Here is a 22,960-nt window from a genome sequence, read left to right as displayed (position 1 = left end):
TCTAGCTTTTTGTGTATGTTTTGGTGTTTTACTGATAACCATGATGTTCGTTTTTCTAGGAAATAGCCCTCAGATTGGGGAATTGTCTAATACTACTTGCCCTCAACCCGGATTCAGTGCTGCTTCAAAGTGGAAAAGAGAAGAGCAGTGTGACACATCTTAGAATATTCATCCACAACAGGACCGGCAGAGGAGTGGAGAGACAGCGTGCGAGAGCGTTGCTCGTCTAGGCACAGTAAGTCTCTCATGCTGTCGTACAGCGTGCAGTGCAATGGCTCTGAAAAAGGTAACAGCCTTGACAGCAGGTGACAGAGGCCCCTCATGGGTCTGTGCAGCACACAGAGGGTCCCAGTTTGAGAGTAAGCGCCTCACTGCTTAATAGCAGAAGACTTTATCTCTGGAATTCTGGTGCTTTTATAGCACCCCTTCAACTTCCCCTGTACTACAGGTGTGAAACTTAAGGCATGTGTCCACCACCTCATTTAATTTGACTCCCACGAACTATTGATATAGTGCCTAATCCAGTCCGTCCATCATCTAAACCAGTGTAGGGGAACCTGATGATCCATTGAGGGCCGGTGTGGGTTTTTGGGATGACCTCTGTCAGCCTATAATAATGCAATGGTTCTCAACTCCAGTCCTGGGGACCCACTGTTATGAGCTGCTTTCACACTGAAGTTCTGGTAGCTGGTCCCTATTTTCAAGTTCCTGGGCTCGACCGGGACTTTTGTAGCTCCTGGCCATTTTCATCTAATGCTTTCTCACCGAACAATAGGAACCAAGGCTTTTATGCTATATAAGCATGGGAGATGGAGACAAAAGAAGCTGGTAGATTCAATCGGGATCGATTGCAATCAAAACCAGGTGCAGCTTTTTATTTATGTTTTGTTTATACAACCCATGATATTTATTCTTTTTTAACCCTTTAGCACCCACTAGGGTCCTCGTCACCCTGTTGAATTAGCGGTTTAGAAGCATTTTTTAAAACATGTTGTGATTCAGTTGTAGCGCGCTGACTTTGTATGTTCCGAGGCATATCTCAGGACCGCAGGATACCAAGATGTCGAAAAAAAAAAAAAGTTTACGTCATCAAAATGGCGCCCGTGCTTCTCATAGGGTCCTAATGACCCTGTATGCAAATTTTATGGGACTAGGGCAGTGCCTGCATTCAACCCCCATGAAAAAAAACTAAATCCTAATCAAATATGAAACCACAGGGCTATGGCAATGCAGAGGGATGGGGCTAAAGGTATGAACCCTAGAAAAGATGATCGCTAGTAATAAACAGCTAAACTTGTAATAAAAAGCAGAAAGAAAAAAAACTGGCGCCGAAAAGATCGCCGCCAGTAAATCCGCCCAGGGTCCTAAGGACCTAGGATTCAAATCAGAGGCATTAGGAGCGGAGCCTGCATTCAACTTCCATGAGCAAAAAAAATAACTAAATACTAATCAGATATGAAACCAAAGCGCTATGGCAATGCAGAAGGGATGGGGCTAAAGGTATGAACGAATGATAGCTAGTAATAAACAGCTAAACTTGTAATAAAAAGCAGGAAAAAAAAACTGGCTCCGAAAAGACCGCCGCCTGTAAATCCGCCCAGGGTCCTAAGGACCTAGTATTCAAATCAGAGGCATTAGGTTGACCAGGCGGCCAGCTTTCTCTTTGGTTGACCAGGCGGCCAGCTTTCTCTTTGGTTGACCAGGTTGCCAGCTTACTTAGGAGCGGAGCCTGCATTCAACTACCATGAAAAAAAACTAAATACTAATCAGATATGAAACCAAAGCGCAAGGTATGAAAGAATGATAGCTAGTAATAAACAGCTAAACTTGTAATAAAAAGCAGGCTCCGAAAAGACAGCCCACTGTGAACGCTCAGAGTCCTAAGGACCTAGGATTCAACTGACCTAGTATTTTGCCGAGCTGGGCCTCTCCAAACGCTAGCACCGTGCAAAACCCTTGCAGCACCGTGCAAAACCCTTGCAGCACCGTGGAAGACTCTGGGGGGGATTTAGCTCTTTACATAGAAGGTAAACATTGTGCTCTGAAATATCCAGAATGTTGCAAAATAGCAGCGAAATGTTTTTGTTTTGAAATGGGCTGGGGTGTTTGTATCCATTTAGTTTCGTTCTTTGCATTCCCCGTACACGTGATAGCTTTATGGCAGTGATTACTCTGGGCGCCTGCCTGTCTGGGTGGTCGGCTTCTTTTATCTTTTGTCAGTGACCAAATGGTGAGCTAGCAAGAGGTACTAAAAATAGCTTTACAGCAGGGAAGGACCAGGCACAGTTACTGAGCAGAAAACGGTCAAACGGTGGCAAAAAGCAACCAAATATATATTGGCATGCCCTTTTTATTTTCTTTTAATAAATTGTTTTTTAGAAGGCAGCATATTTTATACAACAAATTATGCATTTTGCATGACAAATTGCAGTTCAGAGTGTTTTCGAGGCTTTGGAATAAACAATTACCCAGATGTCGGGAAAGCCCATTGAAATGAATGGGAAGCCAGAGGCATAAGGCACTTTGAGGGGCTTGCGCAGTTACTTGGAGCGTTATAAAAACAAACCATTTGAATATGTTTGCTCTAAAGAGATCCAAATTCATAAAAAAGTAGAAGTCATTACATTTAATTTTATTTTTTTTTTTTTACGTTGATTTAACAATAAATATTGTAATTGCCGCTAGGTGTCGCACTTACTTTGACCGGCTTTCCACGGTCTATGTCGACATCCAGTGGTCAAAAAAAAGCATTACATTACACATAAGGGATGACTTTTTGCAGTAAAGACGACATTTTTTGTATTCGCAAATTTAAAAAAAAAATATTAATAAAACTATTAAAATAGGGCCACGAGGACCCTAGCAGAATCATAGGATGGTGAAATTTGAGGATCTAAAGTGTTAATTAAATCTGGATAGCAGATCGATCTTTCCTTTTCCACAGAATAAAATACAATGTAACGTTATCCCATGAATAAGCTCTGACAAGTTTATCTGCCAGCATTGGCAATACTAAACAAACGTATATTGGTTATTGAATTTTCTGAAACAGAAATATGGAAATGCAAGCAAAAATGTATTAATTTATGCTTTTAAATATAATTGAGGTACAAAAATAATTCCATCTGCTCAATTTTTGCTCCGCTACTTCTCTTTTCCCTGCACTTCCAAGTTACCACCGGTGCTAGTGATCAACCAATCAGTAAGCTATCTCTCGTAGTGCCTTCCCAGTAATTTGTATTTGAGTGAAAAGTACCTACTCTGTAGTAAGCTTCAGTGTGTTCATATTTTCAGAGTGTATTGCGCTATCATGGTTCATACATGTATAAGGAAAATTATACAGTGTGTTAATGTGCTACTAGGTTCTTGCAGAGAGATTTTCTAGGAAATGGGAAGAGTGAAGATATGTAGGGTACCTATAAAACAATGAGAGAGAGAGAGAGAGAGAGAGAGAGAGAGAGAGAGAGAGAGAGAGAGAGAGAGAGAGAGAGAGAGAGAGAGAATAAATAGAATCTATGGGGTATAAGGCTGATAATACTTTTGAATCTTGTTGGTTTGGATTTGTATAAACTATTTCTTTCTGTAAGTATTGTGATCTATTGCATAGGTGGAACAGAATGGCATGGAAAGGTTCCAAAAGATGGCGTTTATTAATTAGCATAACAAAACAGGACTTTAATTCCATGACTTCTGTTAAGAAGAATGGCGTTGGTGCCCAGTGAAATTCAACTCGACAAAACTGAACACGGCCTGTTGAACAGAGAGAACAAATAAAATGAAACCACAAGCTGTTTGCAGCAGCGGCAGTTCTTCGTCATATTTGTTTCCGGTTCTCGTTTCACGTCCGTCCTGCTGGCCCTCTTATTCCTGAAAGCCCAAGGCAGTCTTGTTGAGGTCAGCAGGGCTTTTATATAAGAACGTGTCAGTGAGCACAGGGCGGGCAATAAATCTTCATGCTCATTGAAGATCATCAGATCCCCAGCTAATGTCATTGATGTGCTTCTTGCCATCTCAATCCACAGTAGCTAATGCATTTACTTGTGTTCTGATCCTGACCAGTCACTCTTTTATTTAACTCGATGCTCTTGAATGTATTGTTCAATCAGCTATTAAAAAGTTCTTGTTTGTCCATTTAGTTTCCATTGATACTATACTAATGTAAACTTATAAAAATAATATTAATAATTTTGGTGTAAAGATGTATGAAAGCAGGGTAATCGCTTTCTTTTTTCACTTCTGAAAGTGTTAAACTCTGAACCTTAGTGTCAGCGCTCAGACTTTCTAGGTGATTTGGTGTCTGAAGACTTTGCTCTCTCTGTTGTGGCTGTAGTTGTTCTGCAACAACCTAGTATCTTGAGCATGTCTCTAGGGCAAGCAGCTGCTATACTAAAGCCCAGGAAGAACAGCTGTAGTATCATTTGCATTTTTTTTCCCATTTCTGTTCCCTTGGCTGAGTGTGATTTCAGTTATGAGCTATTGCGGTATTGCTGGGTGACACCCACCTGAAGTTCTGTTCTCAAAGTAATATAGGCTATGAACTGGGTTATTCTGAGCTTTGTGTTGCATTACCTGTATTTCCAGGTAATCGGTCACGTGCACAAATATAGATTAAAATAAGAGAGAAGTCCACTAATCTTTAGTACAGTTATAAATATCTGTTGACTTATGGGAATTTGTGTTTTGCTTTTTTCATTCTCATTCATGGAATACTTGATCAGTGTGGTGAATATATATGCAAATACATGCCCAAATATCATGCTGCAAATGTTGGCAGCAAAATTAGAATTTTTAGAAGTGGTAATTGTTTTTTTTTTTTTTTTTTAAGTGTTTTATAGTACCCATGCTACCAAAGGCTGCTGCTGATCTGATCAGCAGTAACATTCCATTTTGTGATCTGGAATGGCAGCATTCCTTGAATTTGCTTTGTCATGCCACATCTGTTCATGCAAGAAGCACCTCAAGCCATGTTTGAATTGGAGATTAAAGATTGTTTCTGTGAGTAGATCCATGACCAAAACTTTAGGGTATTTAGTTAAAATACCGGTCTCCCAATGTTAAGGACAAGATGAAGAGCTTTGTATGTATCTGTTAGGTCTAAACCCCCCCCCCCCCCCCATTTAAATAAGCCAAATACATTTCCCTCTTGTTAAAGTTGATTCAAAAGTAATATAACTCCCTTGTTCTCCCCATTTCCTCTCTGTGATTTGAAAGGATTTCGTTTGAGATGTCTAATGAAAATTAAGAATGGGCACTTTTGAGTGATGGAGGAATATTTTTTAGATTATTAGTGACCATTTTCACAGAGAGTTAAGTTCATGGAATCATATTTACAGTTCTGTTTATGGCCTGGAAGCAGGGGTAGTTTTGGAAGAATCATTTAAGTCTACTTGAGCAAAGCTTTATGGCATACCACTAAACCACATGAACTGGTATTCTCACGCAATGTAGGCTGTCCTCTCCTTGTATTTGAAGTCCATTTAGGTACTTTTATCTGGGTGCAAATTGATGCAAAACGAGTCTGGGTGCTGTATCAGTGTTTTTTTTTTTTTTTTTTTTTTTTAAAGAAGTTCACCCCTAACGTAGCAGCTTACATTTGCATCAATAAAATACGTTTGTAAAAATGTTGCAAATGTTTTTAAAAAGGTGTTTTTATTAATTATATGAAAATCGTTTACATGTAGCTTGGTAGTATAACTGACATGTTTTTATTAGAGTATTAATGTTTATTCAGTTTAATAGCAACATGTCGATACCAAGCTAAACAGTAACAATCAATATATCTGCATGGAGCTATAAATACTGTAATGCTGAACAGTTATGATTACAGCCTTGTGACCCCAGTAATAATAAAGTGCTTTGAGAGAATCCTCCTAAAGTACATCAAGGATGGCATCCCTGTCGGATTTGACAACCATCAGTTCGCCTACAGGAAGAACAGATCTATAGAGGGTGCCGCCTCAATAGTACTTCACACAGCCCTGACTCATCTGCAGTGCCCTAACACTTATGTTAGGATGCTATCCGTTGATTTTTAGTTCAGCATTTAATACTGTAATCCCAGACAAGCTGGTACAAAAGCTTTATAATCTGGGATTGTTCACATTGCTGTCTCTCTGGATCAGGGACTTTCTTACCGACAGGCCTCAGGTGGTTAGAATTGGAGATTGTACATCAGCCACATTGGTTTTCAACACAGACACGCCGCAGGGTTGTGTGCTCAGCCCAGCACTCTTTGCACGTGTTATCTACGCATGATCGCTCTATCATCCATGACACAAATATTGTTGTGAAGTTTGCAGATGATACAACCGTGGTGGGTCTTATATCAGACAATGATGAAAGGAGAGACAACACCTAGCACTATGGTGCTCATCTTGAACACCAGCAAGACCAAAGAGGTCATTGTGGACTATAAGAGGTCCAGAAGAACTGAACGTGCTCCTATACTTTTACGTGAGGAGGCTGTGTGGACAATATCAGGTTCTTTGGTATCCACATCACATGGGATGTGACCTGGTCTTTGAACACATCTCATCTGGTAAAGAAGGCCCAACAAAGACTCTTCTCCCTCAAAAAGATGAGACGTGCTTGCTTCTCCTCCTGGCGGCTGACAAACTTCTACAGATCCTCTATAGGAAGCATTCTTTGTCGCAGAATGTGCAGAGTGTGGTGAGGCAACTGCAGAGCACAGGACAGGAAGGACCTGGCACGGGTGGTGAGAACAGCATAGGGGATCGTGGGAAGTTCTCTCCCGGACCTGGGCTCTGTATATGCTGGAAGGGTGCAGAAGAGGGCCAAATGTATAGTAGCAGATCTCACCCGCTCAGGAAATGGACTGTTTGTACCACTGCCTTTGGGAAAGCGGTACATAAGCATAAGAACATGTACCAGTAGCCTGAAATACAGCTTTCTCCCAAGAGCTGTGAAGTCCATCTGCCCCTACTGATACTCACACATACATCTACCCCTAACCTGCCCCCCTGTAGACATGCACACACACTTTCCCTTGTCCCATCAAACCAACACACTCGTATTCCTCCCCTGCAGACCCTTCCGGATTACTGGTCTCTGCAGGCATATTAGTTCAGGAAAAGTCTGGACTTCATGATGTTTTATTGCTGCTGTCTTTTATATTTAACTTTTTATTATTTAGTGTATTGTGCATTAATTTTTTCGCCTTGAAGCCGAGTCCTACCAAGAAAAATTTTGTTTTGTGTATGCATAATGACAATAAAGAATTCTACTCTCTCTCTCTGTATATATAATATATGTGTGTGTGTGTGTGTATATGTATGTATATATATATATATCTATATATATATAAAATATGGAGGATTGTTGTGTTATAAAGTTAAAATTGTTAGTAAAAAGGGAATGCACAGTTAACCCTTTGAATACACTCTGCACAGCAATCCATAGTTCTTCCAGCAGCGAACAGTTAAGACCAGTATACTGCCCAGTGCTACTATAAACCATAATTTGAATTGACTTCTGTTATATTGAAGATATTTATCTTTTTAACTAGTAATTAAAACTAGTGATTTTTTTTTAGATATACTTTTTGGTGTGCCTCCTATGGTAAATGATGTTGAAATATCATTTGCATGTAGTGTATATGAGCATAATGTATATTTGTGTAAAAGTGTGTCAGCATTTGCCTGAGTAGTGATCTGTGTATGGTTATTTGTAGGCCTCTTACTGCTGAAGACGGAATCAGTAAAAGTAACATTCAGCTCTTTACGAGCTAAGAACACCCATTTTCTTTGTACTTAAAACTGTAATAGTCAATGCCTGGCTACAGAGCCATCGCACATTTTTAATGCCAGGAGTCTGGTTACATGACGTCAAAGGCTGCCACCAGTGCTCTCCTTCGCTTCCCTGCAGACTGCTGATTGCTGTATGTCCCCTGTAGAGTCCTCTATTTATAGTATGGCAGCAGTTTCATTGGTTTATGTCTGATTCGTATATAAACCTGTTGAGATTAGTAGAGGATTGAGGCAGATGGCAAGTAATTAATAAAGGTGCATGTTTTTGCTATTTTTTTTTCTGCCTCTGTGTTTCTTTTTTTATCAATTATTGATTGCAGAGGACTGAAAAGTTGTCAGTAGTTTGAATACTTTTGAATTTGTGTTTTTTTTTTTTTAGCAGTGTTTGTGCTTTAGCTTTGAACAACCAAGGCTTGTTCACTTCCAAGATCTATATATATAACTCAGTAGTCAGTCCAATGCAAATTTACTCACTAGTATAGGTGTTATTAGCATGGATGTGCATCTTGTCTCAGTCATGCGCTTCTTGTTCCATTTCATATTTGATTGTACAATTATAGACATCATTGTGGATCTATACCCCAGTTCTCATAGTTTCTTTGTCTCTATTCTTTAAATGAATATATGTGATCATCTAAACCTGATAGCTAGTTTTAAATGTAGGAAATTTTCTCTTGGTTTCAAAATGCATCTGAATTCCCTTCAGTCTCATTCAGTAATCTCCGTCATTAAGGCTAATTAGCTGCGCATACAGTACGTGCTAGGTGAGCTACTGCATTGCAACATCACTTAGATGTTTAGGGAGGAATCTCAGTGGAAAACTGTTATCAAAGTGAGATTGATACTGTAGACAAAGGCTGTGCTGAATCTCATTAGCACTGAAATCCTATTGTTTTCTGGGAGCAATTGGAGATTAGTGTGGAGATGCCTTCGGTTGAAATCTGTCCGCCATCTTGGTATATGATACGCTTTAGTTTGGACTTGGGGTGTTTTCATGCGGGGAGAGGGATGAAGAGGTTGTTGAGTGTAATAGTTTTTACTTTCCTCACTGTCTGAGTCAAAGCCAAAGGCAAGAGGAGCCACTCTGCTGCAGTAAGCTCTGTGGCCCAGAACAGAGATATGAAACCACTCCTGAACTCTTCAGCACACGAGAAGAGGTGTTAAACATCAGCGGATTAAATGTCAAAATGATGGCATAAATGTAACGTGTAGCTCACTACTGAGTGAATATCTTTGTAATCTGAGATCAGTAATGGGAGCTTTTATTTTTGTAACCCTTAGAATCATTGTGATTTCCCTTTTTGTAGGTTGTACTGATCTACAGAGTCTTGCTTTTATCACATTTCGATATTTAATGACGCATTGCATGAATTAAAGATGCAAGACATGTGACACTAACATCTGTCCTCCCCTACACGTGATAGCTGTAACTGCCCACCCCTCCCTCTTTCCATCAGACTACCCTGTAGGAATGCTGATAGTACAATGAAGCCAGTGGATGGTGTATCGCATCCAGGTGCCCGAGAGGGGCATGTCTGGGTTTTCTACATACCCAGGAGGACCTTGAGGAGAGTTGCAGTTCCCCCCAGTGACCTTTCACCTCACTGACATTGAGTGAGTTCCCCTTCTGACTGCCCTGTATTTAAACATCTCAGACAAACTATATGTCCTGCTTCCTCTGTGTCTAAAAGTGTCCTTATTTAATCATATTTAGTGGTTCTGTATTTTAAAGGTTTGTTTTTCTTAATAAATTTGTATGTATATGGTCTTTATGAAGTAAAACACAACTGCCTAAACATTTCATTTATATCAACTTTATACTAAAGCTAAAACAACGGCTACTTCTAAAAAAGCTATTTCTTTGGTCGTATTTTTTGATCTCTGAAAATGTGTAAGATGGAAGGAACACGGGCTGCTTCCTGTCATGTGATGATGAATTTGTCGATCTCGGTATGCATTGAATCTCTGCTCTACGTCAGGCGTGCCCTGTATCTGCACCGAGAATCTTGTGCTTCCTGTCTGGGCATGGTGTTGCTGGTTCAGGAGGGCAAGTTCACAAATGGATGGATTCCTTTGCTAGAAGCAGCGAAGCAGCAGAGCCAGGCAAGAAACAAGCAGCAGACCAGTTCTGCTGTCCTCATCTTTGAATTGTAATTGTTTTATTCTGTACACCCCATAATTAATCTCATACATGTATGCAACTGTAATTAATTCCAGTTAATGATACTTTGCTTGGGGGAGGAAAACATTCCAAAAGCCAAGTGAAACTGATGAGTATGCAGTATTGTCTAACTTGTTTGCACTCCTTTTTAAATCAGATTTTCTTTTTGTTGCAGATGGTGTGCTGCTATGCTCATTGAGTCGAAAGCAGGCTAACCGTTGACAGGTCCTCCTAAGCCGGAGAACCTCTATCTAAGCCTTTTGCACTTTCAATAGTATATATATTTTTACTTGATTGAATACCTGAAACACTAGAACTGAAGGAAAAATGCGTCACATACATGTGGATATTGCACGTAAAGAGGCCCCGGTGGAACTTCCAGAGCAACAGGGGGACTTGCCTTCCTCTAATGGGGTCGTGGTTGCCGCTGGGACTAGACATACGCTGACCAGACCCTTTGGGGATGAGGAAATCAAATTGCAAAAGGTCTATCAGCTTTCAATCTTCTCCCAGATGGGGCGATTCAGTGAGGTCTCTGAAGAGCAGAGGATATTGAGGCCTGGAATGAAGAGAGGACTGGAAGGGCCATTGCAGAGCTGTAAGCGTCCTCACCTGGAAGGGGAGTATACTGAAGTCAAGTCCACGTATGAATCTCCTGTGGAGGTTCTAGAGGGTGAAATATTGTGTGGGCAGCATTTCTCCTGCACTGCCACACACTTGATTGAGCACACAGATGGTGTGCCCACCCAAGCCTGCTCCCAGCCCGCCTTACCTAACATCCCCTTAAAACATCCAACACAGCACAATCAAAATGGGCTTGTCCCAAATGCACAGACCACGCACTCCTCCGGAAACAAGCTCCTGGCAGTAGATTCTGTTCAACTCCGAAGCCCTGTTTCCCAAACTTTCCTGGCCAGGAACACAGCACAATCAGTGTGTGCTATGCCTGACTGCACCCTAGGTGACCTGGGTACTGAAGGCTGTATCAAGAGAGGCTCTGCAGAACCGCAATTGCCCAGCAATGCAGAGCTCACTGACCAGGCATTTGGAGTTCCAGCACTATCTATTACCTCAGACCTCCAAAGACACTTTGAGCTTAGGGATATGCAGGCTAACCGAGAATCAAGTCCCCTGAAGTCCAATGGTTTGCAGGCTGTCCACACCAATGGTCTGGCATCCTCAGAGAAAACCCCTGTATCCCTACCAATACCTTCTTCCAGCCTGTCTACTCCTAGTACGTGCTCCGCTAGGAAAAAGCTTCTGTCTTCCAGTGATACAGGGGAGTCCTGCTCTGAAGACGAAGGCCCGTCTACCTCCAAGAGAAGCCGTCGAGGCCTGCAGGCCCCCGGCTTGTGCCTTGGAGCCTTCCGCAGTACTGATGCCAAGGCTGCCCCCTTTTGGAACCACCTGCTGCCCTCCACTCAGGAGCAGCCCAAGGTGAGCGCTGTCTTTGCTAATGTAACCTCATTATGTGCGGATGAGAGGAAGGAATAGGGATTCTACAATGGTGGTGAGGAACAGACATGATAGATAGGTGTTTCAGCATTTGTTGCCTAGAAAACAAGGAAGCAAAATGGGTAGTGGGTAATGAGTGGACGTGTTACCTGACTCCTCCCCCCAGAATGTCCTTACCCCCTCCCTCTATACACACTGATTCTTACCTATTTATGTTGGGGGGGGGGGGGGGGGATTTGCTTTTTTTTTCTTTTTCCCCCACCAACCCACTGAAAATGAGCTTACGACCCACTTGCTCAGAAACACTGGTTGAATCGTTGTACTCATTTACAATCTTATTTCCAAAAAACCTGGAATGTTGTATAAAATATTGAAGAGAATTCATTGACTGGCAAATCATTTAAACCCTGTATTTAATTGAAGATATTGTAAATACAGCATAGCAAATTTTGAAACTGAGCAACCAGCAATGCATTTCAAAAATGTTGGGACAGTGGCATTTTTCCACTGTGCTGCATCACCTCATTTAACATTAAGTGTCTGGGAACTGAGACCAGATGCTGGAGTTTTGAAAGTGAAATGTTGTCCCATTCTTGCTTGTAGGATTTCAGCTGCTCAGCAGTTCAGGGTCTTCATTGTCGTATCTTTTGTTTCATAATGTGACTAAATATTTTCAGTGGGTGACAAGACTGGAATGCAGACAGGCAAGTTTAGTGCCCAGACTCATTTACTACTGAGCCGTGCTATTGTCATACGTGTAGAATGCAGGTTGGCATTGTCTTCATGAAATTAGCCAGGCCTTCCCTGAAAGGCTAGATGACAGCATATGTTACTCTAAAACCTGTGTATCATTCAGCATTAATGGTGCCTTCCCAGTTATGCAAGGTACCCAAGCTTAAGGCTGTGCGATATGACAAATATATGACATATATTGGATGACAAAATAAAAATGTCTATCGTTTCATATTATGCTCTATCGTTTATTTTGTGGTGTCGCAAAATACACTATTTACAGCAACATTTTTTTATCATTTGGATGAAAGTTTTTAAGATTACATGCCACTACATGGTACGTGGTACTTGTATGGAAGGTTTTATTGGATTTGGTCTTCTGTGGGTTACACATAATAATCTACAAATATATACTCTGATCCATAAATATTTAACTATCCACAAATATGTATTTTTAAATTTTGTGTTTGTATAAAATCATATCCACAAAAATAGAGCAATTTGTAAGCTTTGCCCATTTGTAGATTACGTCCAGTGTATTTGAGGATCACGTTACGTTTGATTACCCTCCTATTTATTTGTACGAACACTGAAATATATAATGCTAATTTTACCGCAGTGTTGGAGTTATGGTTTAAATTTGAATCCACTTTCTGGAATATTTCAACATAGATCCATGTATCTCCATATACATGACAAAGCGAAAATACCAGGGAGGTTTTGGGTCTAAACCTTAACTATGACACGGTGGTAAAGTTAGCTTTATATTCACAGAAGACCAATAAAACCTTCCACACAAGTATCACGTACCATGTAGTGATATCAGATTACCACATAAACATAAATATTCCATCTGTAATATCTTTCAACAAAAGCAAGCAACACCACTTCATTTTTCCAAATTTCTTCATGGGTGAATTTTAATATTTAAATGATTGTGTGTGCATTTCACCTTCAATAGCCCAGCTGTCTTGTTTTAATGGTAATATATTTGTGGATCACGTTACATTCGTGAATTAACTCATTTTTATTTGCAGACTTTTGTCCAATTCCTACCACAGCTGATCTGTAGAAAAAAATCCATAAATACGTGCAGCCGTGGTATATATCGTTATCAGGATAATGAGATGAGTTGTATCAGGATATGAGATTTTGGTCATATCGCATGGCCCTACACAACCCATGGACACACACGAGCCCCCATATCACCATGGATGCTGGCTTTTGGACTATCTGCTGATATCAAGCTGGATGGTCCAACTCGTCTTTAGCTTGGAGGTTGCTGCATCCATGTTTTCCCAAACTGATTTTCAAATTTTGATTCACTTCACCACAGGAGACTTTTCTACTTTGCTTAGTCCACACCAATGGCCCAGAGAAGGCGGTGGTGTGTCTGGATCTTGTGTATATATGGTTTCTTCCTTATATGGGAGAGTTTTAAATTGCGTTTATGGATGGAGTGACAAACTGTTTTCACAGACAATGGATTCTGAGGTGTTCCTGACATCATGCAGTGATTTTGACTCTAGAATCATGTCTGTTTTTAATGCAGTGTCGCCTGAGGACCCGCAGATCAAGTCTGCCTAATGTTGGTTTTCAGCCTTGTCCCTTGCGTACAGAGATTTCTCCAGATTCTCTAAAAGATGCAGATGATATTATGTACTGTGGATGATGAAATCCCCAAATTCTTTGCAATATTACGTTGAGAAGCGTTATTGTTGAATTGTTGTACTATTTGTCCGTGTGGTCTTTCACAGTGGTGAACCCCTCCCCATTTTTACTTTGGAAAAATCTCTGGGGTGCTCTTTTTATTCCCAATATTTAAGTTACAGTCAATGCATCAAATTCTATATCTGCAATCTTGTACAAAATTCAAAACTCGAATGTTCATGTCTGTTACAGAGTTCAAGCAGCTGTTCCAAAGTGGGATCGAGACTTAAAAGCAGCATTCGCTTAAAATCGTAAGTGTCCCCTGAAATCAATTTTAGCTGCTCAATGTCCCTGGAAAACAGTTTGAATGTAAAAGCATGTCTTTTAAAGATGTTTTCAATAGAAAACTAAATATGTAAAGCTGAATGTCATACCAGATTGTGACAGTTGTTTAACACTCTGGCAACTGCAAGTCAAAGAAATAAGTAAATGCCTGTACAGGAACTTGCAGTTCATCAGACTGGAGTATACGAGTATCAGATATGTACCCATGCAATGAAATCAAATGCATCAATCTAGTTCCCCTAAATGTTTTTAAGAATACATTTGAGGCGTAGTGGTGGGGTGGTTAAATTGCGTTAATGGGCTTTAAGGCAGACTGTCTTTTCTCTCACTGCCTGCATCCAAATGTGTCTCCTATTAATACAGACGTCAGCTGCGCAGTGGACGCAGGCGAGAAATCAGCAGCCCCTCTCGCTCCAGCTGGCCTTCTGTCTCTATTAGCCGCTCCCTCCTGGGCAACTTTGAGGTACTCTAACAGTCCTACCCGTCACTGTGTTCCTCGTTGGTTCTAAACACTGATCTTTACACATACAATGGATTTTTTCCTCTCCGGTTCCCTTAGTGGGGTGTCACCTGTGTGTCTACCTGTCTGCCCAGGAATCTATTCTGAAGGGCCGCTTCTCGCCGTCGGGTCAGATTGAGGGCTTCACTGCCGAGATTGGAGCTAGTGGATCCTACTTCCCACAGCACGCCACCCTGCCTGTCCAAGTCACCTACTACGACATCTCTGAGCACAGCGCCCCATCCCCCTTCCTGGTAATAACATAAAGTGTTACAATGGTGGAATGTGGTTCAGTGGGCCAAGCCTCTGTGCCTGTGATCAGAAGGTCGCCAGTTTGAGCCCAGCCTTGGCAGAATAGTCACATGACTGTGGGCCCTTGAGCAAGGCCCATAACCCTCAGCCTCATGGGCGCCTCTGCAGGTGGCCTCCCTTTGCCGTGATCCCCAAGTCTGTGTTATGGAGAGCATGATGGGGTAGGGGAAAAGAGAATTTCCCCACGAGTTCAGTAAAAGTTCAGTGTAAGATTTTGCCTTCCTGGTGAAGTTTTATTCATTCATTCATTCATTCATTAAAAGCCACAAAAGTCATCCTGTATATCTGTACCATAAGTAATTGAACGTTTTAAAATCTGATTTATCATTTTGTTTATCCCAAATTAATCATGAACTGTTTATGTTCAATTGTATTTTTCTTGTACTGACAGAATTACAGTTTTGTATAGCGTAAAGGTACTTGGTAATGTATCAAGCTGAATATCCGTATGTCTGTTGAGAACATCATGGTTTGCCATGGTTGTTCCAGGGAGTGATCTACCTAGAGGCTCTGGGAAAGAAGGGCTACAGCATCCCCAAAGCAGGGACACTCCAAGTGGTGAGTCTTACTTGATTATGTTCTTTATTATGATTATGTTCATTTTTTTTCTTTGTTTCTGTTCCTTTTGTACGTTTTAGCCCGTGGCGGTCGGTGCTCTAAATTGTATATCATTTTTACCACTGTATATGTTCTCTTTCTTTGTTTTCCCCTCCCTATCCTAGACCTTATTTAACCCCAACAAAACAGTGGTGAAGATGTTCCTGGTGACATATGACTTTGGGGATATGCCTGTAAATCACATGACCTTCCTGCGCCACCGCATCTTCCTGGTCCCTGTTGAGGAAGCAGAAGGACAAGTGGCTAATGTAGAGGGAACGGCCATGGATAGGAAGAAAATTCTCTGCTACCTGATGCACCTCAGGTAATATATGAGGATATGCTTACATTTCAACATATTGAAATGTCAGTGTTGTCAACTGTCACGCATTTGGCGCTACTCATGGTTTCAGATTGTCCTGCTCAGGCTAGAAATCTGTATTATTCCATTATAAACTTTAAATTAGCTACACCAAAAGCATTGGAGTAGTTTGCAAACCCTACAGACTATTGCAAGGTGGTAAAACTGTTACATACATGTAAATGCATGTGTGTGTCTATGCAGACTAATCTTGAATTAAAAATTTCATGCTGACTAAAGCTGGCAAGCCGGAAAATTTTTCTGTATTCCAGTTTTTAACTAAAGCTTCTTTTTGTAACACCTGAACCTCTGAAGTTGAGCCTCTTGGAGAACACAAATGGAGAAGCGTGTTCAGAAGTAGACAGCTGAATATATTTCTAAAGTGTAGGAAGAGTTCTGATCACTAAAATGTAGGGAGGCACTGACGAATGTTTTATGTTGCATTTTGTAAAAGAGCTGTTACAACCACAGACGAAATGTTTGAGACAATCCACTTGATGTACTCGGGCCAGCTATGCATTAACTAATGTAGTGCATATGTTTTGTACTTTGATGTGAATTGTAATTACATTCAATAATAATTTCTTCTGTTTTCAGATTCCAGAGCTCCAAATCTGGGAAAATCTATTTGCACGATAATATACGGCTGCTATTCTCCCGCAAATCCATTGAGGTAGACACGGGAATCCCTTACGAGCTGAAATCCTTCACCGAGGTGCCAAAAAACCCCAAATATTCCCCTCGAATGTGATGACTGCCCCCCCCAAATCAGTTACTAGTGGACTAAGGAGCAGAAAAAAGGACTGCTTATATGTGAAAAGAAAGAGATGGAGAAATTTGAAAGACAAGCACCCTTCACAAGACTGAATTCAGTGTTAACCTACATGCCTCATAACAAAACCCGCTTTCTGCTACTGCTGTTTTAGTGACAGTATTGCTCTTTATTCTGCTTACACCCTCATGGGACCCGCATCCCTGTCCCTGCAGCAGAATGGATGGCTGGCTGCTCTGTGGCTCAGCCCAGTGCCTCAGTCACGCACAGGGCATCCCACACGGCCCACTTTTCTAATTGCCGTCTGTGTCAAAACATATCTGGGAAAAAGAGTCAAACAAAATAAATGGGTGAAATTCCAAATGACATTGGAAGGTTGCCGTTCTGAGAAATAAAATGGGAAAGGTTTTGTTTATGGGGCGACCTCTTTATCGTAATGAACCATACCACTTGTGTTTTGGCAGAAATCGTCCAATAAAACCTATTGTCTTACCCATGGGAACAGTAGCATTGTAATGAGGGAGAATGGGTTAGTTGATGCTTTGTTCCTTATCTGGTCTTTTTTTTTGTGTACATAGAGTGCAATTGTGTATTAGACCTGTTACCATTAAGTGACAGGCCAATAAATAATGCTGTTTAATTTATTAGTATAGCTTAAAGCAATATGCTGCACAGTTAGTATGTAATGTTGATTTGAAGTCCTTAATGTACAGTGAATTCTACAACAGTAGTATGAACAACAAGGAAAGGCATTTGTGTGGTTGGAGTATCAACCTAAAGGCATACTTCATATATATATATATATAGATAACATATATATAATTTTCATTTCTATTCCAGCTCCACGCCTTGCATTAAAGCTGAGCATTGAGCTGGAAAGTTATTTCATCTGCTGGCGTTCTGTCATTTATTTTCTGCCTTGTAATTTCTGTTGTGCAAGAATCCGGGCAATTAGAATTCTGTGCTGTATTCACTGCTAGCTCACAATCATTAGCTACCTGATAAGATCCTAAGACCCAGAGGTATTAAACACCAGGAATGACTGTCCAGAGCAAGGCTTTAAGCTAAGACTGCAGACTGCAAGGAACATTTTTTTGATTTAATTGTGAGATAAATTTTGAATATTTAACAAAGTTTGGATGTTTAATTTTTAACAAAATCTGGAATCCAGAAGTGTGAAACCATTTTGTTAAATTTTTGTTCAATAAAATCTATTATCTATAGTAATCTTTTACAACTCGTGCTGTTTTGAGTTTCTAGTTAGTTAAAATGCAAAATGGTAAACACTGAAAAATGAGTGCTAGAGCTTCACAAAATATTTAGTATAGGGTCCATGTTGGTTGCTTGGAGTTTTGCATTCGCCCACCAACTTATTACATAGTAGGCATTAATTACAACCAGCTGGGAACCTGTTCCATGGAGGGCCGCTGTGGGGGTGGGGTTTTGGGGTGGCCTCTCAATCAGCCAATAATAAAACGGTGGTTCTCAACTCCAGTCCTGGGGACCCTCTGTTATTGGCTAATTGAGAGGTCATCTCGAAAACCCGCAGCCATACCGGTCCTCCAATGATCAGGTTCACCGTCATTGAGTTTTCAGATATAAGGACACATTTTTCCTCACTCTCTTTCTAGGCTTTGGTACCCAGTAATGAGCTTCATCAGAAATGTTCTAAACTTATTCATCTTTCTAAGCCCAGTTAACAGCTCATTCATCATGATAACATTTCAACTTACCACAGCATCATCGTAATTAGAGCAATAATTGATTGAGTGATGAATATTACACTTCCATCCATGAGGCAAATGAGGGTAGAGTTCAGAATGACCGCATTCCCCAAACATGTGACAATACCCTGAATATCTGATGGCCTTTTCTCCTGCCCTTTCATGATGTTGATGAGGGCCTTGTATTCCTCTGCATGAGTCTTTACCATGGCAATAATGAAATTTATTTGATACAATCTAGGAATAAAAGACTTTATAAATGCATAACATGTCAGAAGATTCCAGTTGAATTCTTACTGTATATATGAAATTCTATAGTGCATTCAAAGCAGCAACCTGTGACTAAAGCCCTTCAGAGATGAAGCAGTCCCATCAATATATCCATTCACATAACCATGAAACACGGCATTTATCCAAACTACTTCGCTGTTTCCACCTTTATGGAGCTGCATGTTTTACCGATGCGATTTAGGTTAAATCAAGAGGCTCGTTCTGGAAGCTGACACATTCATGGTTGTTTAAACAGAGTGATCATTTTCAATGGCTAAAATGACAAACTGTGAAAGGTAGTAATGTAATCACATGCCATGGATTACCTTTCTACTAAAGCGTCACCTAAGGTTGATAAATGCATTCGTATGTCTTTCATTTTGTGTGACCATTTTTAGAAAACAGCATTGACTGCATGAGCTTCTTGAGTGACTCTGGTGCTTCAGCACGTTGCTGAGTACAGCCTGGGTTCAGGGCCTCATGCTTCCCTGTCATAAAAGAGCTGGCAGAAATGTTCCCAAAACACACATCATCAAGATTCTCATTCACATTGAATATGAGTCATTTTAAGGATGCCTTTTAAATCTTATTTTTTTGGTATCACATATTAACAAACCATGAGTATACAAAGAGACTTCATAAGCTGTCTTCCCTTCCTCCCCCCACAAGAAGTGGTCATTGTGACTTTTGTGGGGGGGATTTAAATGTGCTCAAAATTAAGAAGGGGTAGCCAGCTGTTCTGGACAGCTATAGTCCTACTTTTACAAAACACTGTTTTGCAATTTTAATAAACCCATTTTCATCAAGAAGTAAATTGGGCTACCATCCAGAAGATTAGCTGTTAAAAGGAGTGATTAGGCGCTGAGTGGAGACCCAAAAACCTTACGGCTCTTGGGGACTTCTGGTCAATCTCTGGCAATTATTAGATAGATGATGAAAATAAATCACTACTTTCTAATCATTGAAGTTAATAAGAAAAATCAGCATGTCCATTAGCAGGAGAAGCTGAGTGGAAATGGATGGAATCATTTGAATTTCAACTGAGGGTTATTCAGTCCTTCCCTTAATATGAATCTCACAGAACTGGTCCTCAAACAAGTATTTAAAAAAAAAACTCAAAACCAAAAATCAGAGCCCCATGCAAAAAGTTACCTCCTCCACACCATGTACACATATTTCACCATTAATGATGTTCAGTACAATACAGTAAATGAAGGACTCAGTATTTATTACAATAGCACAAATACAAAATTATATTAAAGCAATTAGTTAAATAAAATCAAGTCAAGACCATAGGGTGATATTCATGGTTGTTCATTTGACTCATTTTTTAATGACTGAGAAAAACTAGTTTTAGTTTTAATATTAAATATTATTTTACAAAGGCAAATACTGAACCCTACTATCATCCTGTGGAACTACAAGAAAATTCTGATATTAATAAAAGGTTTGTGAATTGAGTTTTGTCTGTTTCTGGCTGGCAGCTTTAGAGCTGCTGCTGCTGGGCTCCTCTCTGCGCAGGAACAGTCTGTTTCTGCATCTACAGTGGCAGCATGGCTGATTCTGGAGAGAGTTTGCAGGTTCTGCCAGCAATATCAAGCCATGAAGCAATTAATCTCCTGTCCCCCAGCTATAATTTTACACAGTGGAGGAGAACGAAAAAGAAAAAGAAATGTTAATACTGTTAACAATAATACTATTATTAAAATAAAATCGATTTCAAATACCTTACATACACCTTGTTGTATGTATAAATAAGGATCATGTCACATATGAAATGTTAGCAAAGGGTTTTGATGTGTGGATATCTGGCTTATGAGTTACTTATGAGTTTGTTTTCCTACCAGGGAAATACAGGAAGGAAGATAGAACAGAAGATATAGAATTATAATAATACAATCAACAATAAACAAATAAATACATAAATAAATAATACAAGAAAACAATGACAGAGCCAGTGGGTGATGTCATGCGGTAAATATGTGAGGTTGCATACTAAACTTCCCCTTTAATGGTGGACATGTTGTGTGTGAGCATGTATGTGTTTGTGTCTTCCTGGTTTTTGAGGAAGATAAAAATGACACACTTGGGGGAAGAGATGGAAGAGAGGAGAGGTGGGAGTAAAAGGAAGATTGATGGGGGAAGGTTGTTGTTTAGTCAACCTAGGCAGGTTGGGCCCACCGTGCACCATGGGCAGGCCAGAGGGAGAGGCCTGCCAGTCCCCAGGATAGCACCCCACCCATGACAACACTGCCCTGCGCGAACCACACCTAACACGACCCGCTACCCCTATTCTAGGATGGAGTTGTATGGGTTTTTTTTGCCCCTTTAGTCTATATGAATGGGAGAGAGAACACTGATCTAGTGTGATGCATTAAAAGAAGCAGGTCATGCAGGTTGCTCCAGCCCAGAGCAGGAGTGATCAGTAGGTGGGAAAGCTGCCACCAGAGGGTCACCACCCGAGACCAGCTCAGAAACCCATCTGCAGTACACCCGATGGCCCAACCCCCCAGGGGCGGAGGGGGAAAGGGAGGGGCGCAAACTGGGCTTTCCTCGAAGCAGCGGGGTTAGGAGGCTGGTGAAGTCAACACTGGGAGAGAAGAAAGGAAAGAAGGAAGGCAGAGAGGAAGAAATACAGGATTTGATATATATGATCGTTGAGGGTGGTGTAGATGGTGATGATGATGATGATAATAATAATAATGATGAAGGGTAAAAGAGACAAGTATGTGACCAGTCGTCATAAAATGTAAATATAAATAAACAGTTATGCAGTTATATAAAGATAGTAAGTAAGGAAGAGGGGGGGGGAATAGGGTAATCACTGCCACATAAGTAAATATGGTAACGAAGTGTTCAGTATATGAGTACTGAGCAAATACTACTGATAGTAATAATAATAATAATAGGAAGATGGAATAACCTAGCCACCAAATAATAATAATAATAACAATAACAATAATAATAATAAAGTGGAAAAGAGAAAAGTATGTGGCCAGTGATCACAAAATATTTTGCTGCAACGTGGTGTCTGAGTGTGGATGGATTCCATTGTGTAAAGATGTGCGTTTTGTGCATGGTTAAAGAATCCTATTGTGATTGAGTACTGCTATGACGTGATTCCAGATTTCTCTAAGGAATTGTCTATATTTCTTGTATGATGCAGTTTGTTTTTCAAATAAAAGATATTCCAGGAGGTTTTTCCATTGTCGGGTGCTTAAGTTTTTAGATTTCCAGCTGAGTAGGACAGATTTTTTGCCTATAGTTAAAGAGATTAATAAAGGATTTTTATATTTACTGGGGAGATCAATCTGTGTTACATCACCAAGCAAGCACAGAGGTGGAAGAAATAGGGATCCTGTAATTCAGTACAGATGATGATATCTGAGTTACTGCTGTCCAGAATGTATGAACCGGTTGGCAATCCAATAATAATACTGATAATAATTAACTTCATCATCATCACCATCATCATCATCATCATGATCAAAAGAATCTAAAAGCAAAATTACAAGATCAAAGACAAACAACATGGGGTTCAGAAAAGAAATTAAGGCACAATGTACAATGAGGATTCATTGCCTGTTGATGATAAATAAATAATATGCATATAATGTACAGGTGTGAATGCAGTGTTGTCTCTTTGTTCAATCTTCTGTGTTTACTGTTAAATAGAGATACAATAATCGGAGGAGGAGTAATATTGTACAGTCTGATAGCAGCAGGTAGAGGGGGTCTGTAGTAGAGCGTCAAAGAACATAATGGTGGAATGAGGCAATAACCAATCATACTCCAGGATAAAGTGTAATGGAGTGGGCATGCATGGTTCTTAATGGACAGTCTCCAACAATCTCTTCTCTGCCACTTCCACTATTGAATCCATTCATCAAACTGGCTTTCTTGAATACCGCGTTCAGATATGTGGAGACTCCTGAGCTGGTGTTGCACTTGTGGTAGACCACGATGTAGAAAAGCACTGAAGCCACTGTGGACTGGTGAAACATCTTTAGCAGCCTACTACTCATTGTGAAAGACCGGAGCTGGGTCTGTTCTTTTAGTGCAGCTGTAAAGCCAAGCACAAGCACCAGGTGGCACCAACAAGACAGATTTTAGGGATTCCTCCTGGAATCTCTAGGAAGTAATGAGATCCTCGGTATCATCTGAGAAGCATGATTGAATGAAGGGAATCACCCACCCCTCATGTGGTTAACTTGAGTATTTATGCCTGTTTGCTCATACCTGGGAGAGTTCTTATATAATTTTTTTCCTTCTGGTTTTGGCGTTTCTTTGGTATTTTCTGTCTCCGTTCACAATCC

General features: G+C 40.4%; 1 protein-coding gene across 3 annotated transcripts in view; it reads left to right on the top strand.

Annotated features, from left to right (window-relative positions):
• LOC125718029 (protein FAM214B-like) overlaps positions 1-17,877 on the top strand; it is a 33,867-nt gene extending 15,990 nt beyond the window's left edge. For 2 of the 3 annotated variants that reach the window (XM_048991504.1, XM_048991511.1), the window contains exons 2-11: positions 60-235; positions 9,224-9,380; positions 9,746-9,916; positions 10,103-11,364; positions 14,017-14,075; positions 14,473-14,572; positions 14,704-14,862; positions 15,410-15,478; positions 15,643-15,842; positions 16,476-17,877. In XM_048991504.1, coding sequence (XP_048847461.1) covers positions 10,255-11,364; positions 14,017-14,075; positions 14,473-14,572; positions 14,704-14,862; positions 15,410-15,478; positions 15,643-15,842; positions 16,476-16,629 — 1,851 coding nt within the window. In that variant the 5' untranslated portion in view covers positions 60-235; positions 9,224-9,380; positions 9,746-9,916; positions 10,103-10,254 and the 3' untranslated portion in view covers positions 16,630-17,877. The remainder of the gene's footprint in view (positions 1-59; positions 236-9,223; positions 9,381-9,745; positions 9,917-10,102; positions 11,365-14,016; positions 14,076-14,472; positions 14,573-14,703; positions 14,863-15,409; positions 15,479-15,642; positions 15,843-16,475) is intronic. The other variant, XM_048991518.1, reaches the window with a different exon arrangement.
• Positions 17,878-22,960: the final 5,083 nt, after the last annotated feature.

Source organism: Brienomyrus brachyistius, chromosome 2, assembly GCF_023856365.1.
Source record: "Brienomyrus brachyistius isolate T26 chromosome 2, BBRACH_0.4, whole genome shotgun sequence".
NCBI classification, from domain to species: domain Eukaryota; kingdom Metazoa; phylum Chordata; class Actinopteri; order Osteoglossiformes; family Mormyridae; genus Brienomyrus; species Brienomyrus brachyistius.
The sequence above is the reverse complement of the archived record's forward strand: the minus strand, read 5'-3'. Positions and strand labels throughout refer to the sequence as shown.